This window comes from Myotis lucifugus, unplaced genomic scaffold, assembly GCF_000147115.1.
Source record: "Myotis lucifugus unplaced genomic scaffold, Myoluc2.0 scaffold_23, whole genome shotgun sequence".
In the NCBI taxonomy this organism is placed as follows: Eukaryota; Metazoa; Chordata; class Mammalia; order Chiroptera; family Vespertilionidae; genus Myotis; species Myotis lucifugus.
In genome coordinates, this window is record NW_005871071.1 from 6054287 (window position 1) to 6062091 (window position 7805).

The following is a 7805-nucleotide window of genomic DNA, read 5'->3' on the forward strand; positions in this document are numbered from 1 at the left end:
CTTCATTGACTGGCTTTAAAACACTTAGCATAATGCTCTCCAGTTCCATCCATGCTGTTGCAAATGGTAAGAGTTCCTTCTTTTTAACAGCAGCATAGTATTCCATCGTGTAGATGTACCACAGTTTTCTAATCCACTCATCTGCTGATGGGCACTTAGGCTGTTTCCAGATCTTAGCTATGGTGAATTGTGCTGCTATGAACATCTGGGTGCATATATCCTTTCTGATTGGTGTTTCTGGTTTCTTGGGATATATTCCTAGAAGTGGGATCACTGGGTGTTAGGGGTGTTTTGGCACCTCTAACCCCCATGTTGTTGAAGGGTCAACTGTTTTGAGATAAATATATAGGCTTTCTTTTTATTTTGTTAATATGGTGAATAACAATGATTATTTTTCAAATGTTAAACCCTCCTTGCTTTGCTAGAATAAACTCCACTTGGTTATGATTTCTTTTTAAATATACTGCTGGATTAGATTTACTAATAATTTATTAAAGATGTTTGAATCTAAAATGGTCTTACAGAGTAAGTCCTTTTCCTCAATTTTCTGAAACAATTTGTGTAGATAGGTAAATGTTTGGTAAAATTAAAAAACCATTTGGGCCTAGGGTTTTAGTTATAGCTTTAGTTTTGTGTTTTTGTTTTTTTTAAATGGGAAGATCTCAAATTGTGAATTCAGCATCTTTATAATAGATATAGAGCCATTCAGGTTTCGTATTTTTTTGGTTAATTTTCAAAGTTGTCTTTCAAGGAATTTGTCCATTTAACCTAAATTGTTTAATTTATTGGGATAAAATTGTTCAAAATATCACCTCATCATTCTTTTCATGTTTGTAGGATCTGTAGTCATGTCCCCTCTTTCATTCTTGATAATGGTAATTTGTGTTTTATCTCTAAATATTATTTTTGATTACTCTAGATAGAAGATTATTAATTTTATTGATTTTTTTAAAAAAGCTTTGAATTTGTTGATTTCTTTATATTTTAAAATTTCATTTCATTAGTTTCTGTTTTTCCTTACATGTGCTTACTGTGGGTTCACTTTGCTCTTTTACTTGTTGCTTCCAGTAAAAGCTTAGACCATAGATTTAAGACTATTATTTTTTAACACATTTCCTTCTAAGCGCTAATGTAGCTGCAAGCCCCAAATTTTGATATTTTGCTTTAAATTTCTTTTAGTTCAACATATTTTAAAACTTCTCTTGTAATATAGAAGTGTTTTCTTTAGTTTTAAATATTTGGGAATTTTCTAGCTATCTTTCTGTTAATGATCTCTACTTGACTTCTCTGTGGTTTTTGAGTTTTAGGCAGTAATAGATGAAAGTGGGGAGGCTGGTGGGAATGGGAAAGGGTAAAATAGTACCTACTTGGTAGGTCCTCTCTCTATCCTTTATGACTCCTAAGGGGCTCTGAGCTACCTCTACTGCTTTAATGGTACATAGTCTGAAACCATTGCCATAGATCAGTGATGGCGAACCTATGACACGCGTGTCAGAGGTGACACGCGAACTCATTTTTTTGGTTGATTTTTCTTTGTTAAATGGCATTTAAATATATAAAATAAGTATCAAAAATGTAAGTCTTTGTTTTACTATGGTTGCAAATATCAAAAAATTTCTTTATGTGACATGGCACCAGAGTTTAAATTAGGGGTTTTCAAAATGCTGACACGCCAAGCTCAAAAGGTTCGCCATCACTGCCATAGATTGTGCAGTAAATTTGGTTAGATGAAAATCATGCTAAGATGAAGAAGGTATTTGGAGGAAAACATTTAGTACAGTCATTGTTAAGTGGTTGTCTCGGAGTAAGCACTAAAAGAGATTCACTGTATAATTCAAATATCCAAATGAAACATTATTGGAAACATAAATTATGCATTATAAATTGAGAATGAGTACCAAGAAGGAAAAAAACAGAGGTGTTTATCTAGTCCAGGTAAAAATATTTGGACCTATACACACTTTTCAGGAATACATAATCTCATTGTTTCTTAGAGATTGATAGTTTTGCATAAATGATAAAATTTTATTATTTTCCTTAATGCACTTTTTACATTAAGGATAAAGCACTATAAAGTAGATAGTATGTTAAGTAAGATATAATTATATAGGCCTATAACAAAATTGTTAGAACTAAGTAAAATGATAAAGTCAGTGCCTGTTGTTATACCTGCAAATATCTTATGTAGGCATGGAGGTGATTCCTGACAACTGCCTAAATGCTTTCTTGTCATTTGGAGTAAAGGTCAGAAAACTGTGGCCCATGCACCAAGCATGGTTTTATATTTTTAAAGGTTGTAAGAAAAAAATCAAGAAGAATTTGTGTCAGAGGCTGTATGGTCCACAAAGGCTAACTTACTCTCTGGCCCTTTACAGGAAAAGTTTGCTGATTCGTGACTTAGAGTAGGAAACAATTCACATTTAAAAAGGGTTTGTTTCACCCTTACAGATCCCTTGAAAAAGGAAAGGATGATAACAGCGGCTGATAACACAGCATCTTTCTTATTCTTTATCTTATTCAAGGGGCTGACATCTGGTTTCAGAATCTTTCCTCTAAAGTTACCCATGTATATTTAAATGGTGGAACTTGGCATCAGCCTCTATTTGAAAAACTACCATTATGCAGAGAAGATTGATAATGATGAGTAAATGGTCCTTTTATTTTTCAAGAATAGTATTCTTTAGAATAATATCGTTTTAGATTTGGTTTTGTACTATACACATATAGTACACACTAATTTTGTAATATGTATCACATATTAGTGTTTTATATATATAGCTTAATTTTAAAGCTTCTTCAAACCACTTAAGTATTGAATTATGTATGTGTAAATTAATTTTATGCTGACCTATATATTTTTGCAGGATGATTGTCTTTTGAAAGTATGGTATCCTATGACTGGATGGAAGTCTTCAATTATACCTCAGGATCATCACGAAGTGAAAAGGAGACAGGCATCTACCCAATTTTCCTTTGTTTATTTGGCACATCCTCGAACTGTGACAGGTTTTTCATGGCGTAAAACTAGCAAGTATATGCCCAGGTTAGATAAATGTATCATATAACTTCCATTTGTATCCTTACATGTTTATAAAAATAATGAAAACAATGTTCTTTTTACTGCATTGACATGGTGGCAATTAAGAGCATAGGCTCTGGTGTCAACTGCCTGAATTCAGATCCTGCTGCTGTTGTTACTAGCTTCATGAACTTTTGACTAACATTTTTTTCTTTAATTTTTAAAAAATTGATATTTAGAGAGAGGAGGGGGGAGAGAGAGAGAGAGAGAGAGAGAGAGAGAGAGAGAGAAACATCAATGTGACAGAGAAACATCGATCGTTTACCTCCTGCACGTGCTCTCTGACTAGGGATTGAAACCACAACCTGGGTATGTGCCCTGATCAGGAATTGAGCCCTGCCACCTTTTTAAAAAATATATTTTTATTGCCCTAGCTGGTTTGGCTCAGTGGATAGAGCGTCGGCCTGCGGACTGATGGGTCTCAGGTTTGGTTTCAATCAAGGGCACATGCCCGGGTTGAGAGCTCGATCCCCTGTGGAGGGCAAGCAGGAGGCAGCCAATCAATGATTCTCTCTCATCATTGCTGTTTCTATCTCTCTCTCCCGCTCCCTTCCTCTCTGAAATCAATAATATATATTGACTGCTCCAACCATCTGAGACACACTGGTCAGGACTACTAAATTTTTGAAGTTCTCTATGCCTCAGTTTTTCTCTCTGTAGAATAAGGGTAGTAATAGTACCTACCTCAGGAGTTATTGTGAGACTACAATGTGTTAGTGTATGTGAATGCTTATTATAGGCCTTTGTGCATAGTATGTACTCAGATAGTGTTAGCTGGTATTGTTAGCAGCAGTAGTTGAGCATTCTAAGAAGGAAATGTTTGCAAGTAACAGGAAAGCACACATTGAGGGGAAATAAAACATAAATAAACTGCCAGTAATACACATGGTGGGGAAGCATGTCATATACAGTGAATCAAGTGGCCAAGTATTTCTTAGGACTATCAGCAAGACCTTAAAGGATTTATTATTATAAGTTTTTCCTCATTGTTACAGCATGTTTCAAAAGTATTTAGAAGTTAAATAAACTACAAAACAGCTCATGCAAATGATTCCTGTATAATATACACAGATCTATAAAAGCTTGCTTAGAAATCTGTATTTATTCTTGAAGGAGGGTTATTTCATCGGCTAAATATATCTGAGGTCTGTTTACAACTGATGGGAAATACAGCACACATTGTAGAGATGCTCAGTAAATGATAACATGGGGAATTTATACATTTTTGGAATCTGAATGAAAGGTTTATTCTTCTTAATTATTTGCATCTATTGAAAACATTTGAAAAACACTCTCCCTTTGAGATTCTATGTAAGCATTTTTTAAAAGGGAGAATTTTTTCGTTGTTCTTTCATGACAAGGTATTAAGTCACTTAAGCTGCTTGATGCTGTGACATTTTTGCTTATAATGGAAATTGATTTATAGTTTGAAATGATATTCTCTTTACAGTTTTATTGTGAAGATGCTTATTTGTTTACCTATTTATAATTATTTAGATTATAAGAAGGATGATGCAAAATGATGTAGCTGCTGCCCTAAGTCACATAGTTTAATTACTTTTAGTGATCTTTTATTATGGTCATTCTGTAATTTGTAATGATTAGGTTTTCTTTTGCTATTTGTTTTGTTTTGTTTGGAAGATATTAATGTTTCTCTAGAGCCTAGTTTTTAAAGCAGCACATGTGTAATCTGGCATTAACTTCTGTTTCCTTTGTCAAGACCATTTCCTAATTTTTATGATGATCACAGCAATACTGTGTATGATTTCAAGTTAATTGACCACTTTTTTCCCCATACAGTGTGATTTTTAAAGCAATTGGAAGAATACTGTATTGTCACTTAGCTTAGCTGTTTGAGGCGTGATTTTAATGAATTAAGGAGAATGTCAGGGAAAGATAGCTTGTTCCTATTTTATGGTAATTGATTGCAGTCCTATATCCAACTTCCCACCCTGCAGGTATGAGCAGGTGATAAATGGGGTTTGATGAAAGTGTGAAATAGTGGAAATCCATTCCATTATTGGAAAAATAACTACCCATAAGTCATACTATTAGTTTGACACTAAAGTCATCTTTATATGTGAAGAGCCAAGTATTAATAGCCTTTAATTAATTGGTGGTGTTGATATTCCGAGTTACCTTTGTTTATTTCTCATTGTCATTAGAGGTTCTGTCTGTAATGTGTTGTTAACTTCATGCCTTGATGGTGTCTGCCGGCTCTGGGCAGAAACCTTGTTACCAGAAGACTGTCTCTTGGGTGAGCAGATTTGTGAGACCACCACTTCCAGCATTGCCGGCAACCTTACTCATGCTGGGAAACACAAAGACAGAATACAACACGCTCTAGAGGTATTATATTGTTTAAGATGGTAAATGAATTTTAAAGATATGTGTGCCTATAAACTGAGATCAGATAATGCATATGGTATACGTAACGACAAAATTAATAGCAGAGAAATCTCACTTATTTTGTGCTTGTTAAATTACTCTTTATACCACTTACAAACCAACTACAGATAGTAATGATCAGACATATAATCTAGGTAAAATAATTTTAATTCTTTCATTTTTAGTGTCAAATGTGAAAATCTACTGGAATAAGCAGCTTTGATTAGTAAAACATCTAAATGTAGCTTTCCTTTTTCTTGAAATTAGTCATAATTAAAAATATTTTGCTTGTTTCATGAGGGTTAAATTTTACTTTTATTGTTTTAATTTTAAAAATGACTTGATTCTTAAGAATAAAGTTAAGATATTAGATGTAAGTGAAGTTATATCATTGCTTTACAATTTCCATGGTTTACTATTGAAAGTGGAAAGTTTAATATTTTTCCAAAACTTAAATGTAATACATATGAAATAGATGTGCTTTCTAAGAAATTAAATTACTTATAATATAGCATAAACTGTCGTATCCATTGTGATTAGAGAATAAAATGAGAAAAACGCGTTATTAGAAATTACCAGAAATTTATTTTAGTAAACTTAATTACTGATTTTCTTAATTTTTCATGTGACTGTTTTTATTACATAAAGAATATGTGCTTATTCTATAATTAGGTTAGGAAAAGGAAAAATATGCAATTTGTAATGCCACTCTTCCAGTTATGCGTATATGTGTACTTTTCTTTATTTACAAGATTGAGACCTATTTTAAAATAGTTTTATAACTTGCTTTTTAAATTTAATGTGTTACCTCTCTACATTGCTGATTATATATAAACTAGAGGCCTGATGCATGAAATTCGTGCAAGAGTAGGCCTCCGCAGCCGCGGTGGCTGCCTGGATCCCTCGATCCCGTGGCTGCAGCCCCGGTTTCGTCCAGAAGGTCATTTGGAAGGATGTCCGGTCTAATTAGCATATTATGCTTTTATTATTATAGATTGTACATTTCTATTAACACTCTAGTGGTTGCACAGACAAAATGGCTTTGCTGTTTCAGCAAGCTAAACTATTACTTGGATTTGGCTAAGGATGTTGTAGGTAAAAGTTTTATGTAAAGTAGGCCTGCTCTGAAATGAGCTGTGATCAGGTGCTATACATTTTTTCCTCAACATTTAAAGCATAAATGAAATTAAAAGCAAAAGTCAGAACAGTTAAAGTTACATTTGCTTTGATATTGATTTTCATTTAGTGGGAAAAGTGCTTAATTTATTTACTACATAGTTACAGTAATTTATACTTATGTAACATATTTTATCTTTTAATTATATATGAGCTTTTAGAGACTAAGAGATTTTAGACTTCTTTGTACTTAATATATTGTTTTATAAGTGTTCGTTAAATTGAATTACTAACTGCTATCTATCTATCTATCTATCTATCTATCTATCTATCTATCTATATAAAAAGCTAGCAACTGGAACGCCATAACGACCAGATCGACCGGTTGCTATGATGCCCACTGCGGCCAGCCTCCCACGGCCCCTCCCCCGAGCTGGCCTTATCTCTGATCAGCCTCTCCCACCTCGATCGACGGCAGGGTGGCTGGCCCCACCGATTGCCCCCCCCACCCCAATAGGGGCAGAGCTGGCCAGCCAACCTCCTTCAGCCCCTCGTGATGCCTCTTGGCCTTTTATTATTATGATATACAAATATTTAAATATATATGGGTTTTTATGACAGCAGTCGAACAACCAGAAGCCACATGGAGAACCTCAAGCATAAATCTTATAGTATACCCATAAGAATTAAATAGTGGAGTATTATTTCAACATTCAGTTGTTCAAACTTTACCAAAACTTCATAAAGACTTTTAAAAAGAAATTTACACATTGATCTCATGAATATAAATGCAAAGAGTAATAAAAAAAATATTTAGAAAGCTGACTCCACTAGTATATATGAAAAATAATGCATCCTTACTAATTTGGGTTTATTACAGTAATGCGAGGTGTTTATAACGATAAAACGTTAATTAATGTATTTTGCCATACCAACAAAAGGAGGAAAAGCCCACCATTATCTCAAAAAACACAAAGGTATTTTTGAAAAGAATAACATTCATGATAAACTTTATAAATCTAGGAATAGAAGGGAACTAGTGATTCTAACTTTACTGTAGATTATCACTCCAATCATGCTCAGGGTTCCTTGACTTCCTCCCTCTGAAGATGTCATCCGCACACCCACTCTTCAGACATGCTCACCATTTTAATCAGTATGTGCAGCCCTTTCATAATTTCCTCTCCTCCTACTTTCTGACCAGCAACTAGCATCTCTCCAG

General features: G+C 33.9%; 1 protein-coding gene across 2 annotated transcripts in view; it reads left to right on the forward strand.

Moving 5' to 3' along the window:
• The window catches only part of DMXL2 (Dmx like 2), a 113030-nt gene that overhangs the window by 21346 nt on the left and 83879 nt on the right, over window positions 1-7805 (forward strand). For both annotated transcript variants that reach the window (XM_023751643.1, XM_023751644.1), the window contains exons 3-4: window positions 2865-3043; window positions 5245-5428. In XM_023751643.1, coding sequence (XP_023607411.1) covers window positions 2865-3043; window positions 5245-5428 — 363 coding nt within the window. The remainder of the gene's footprint in view (window positions 1-2864; window positions 3044-5244; window positions 5429-7805) is intronic.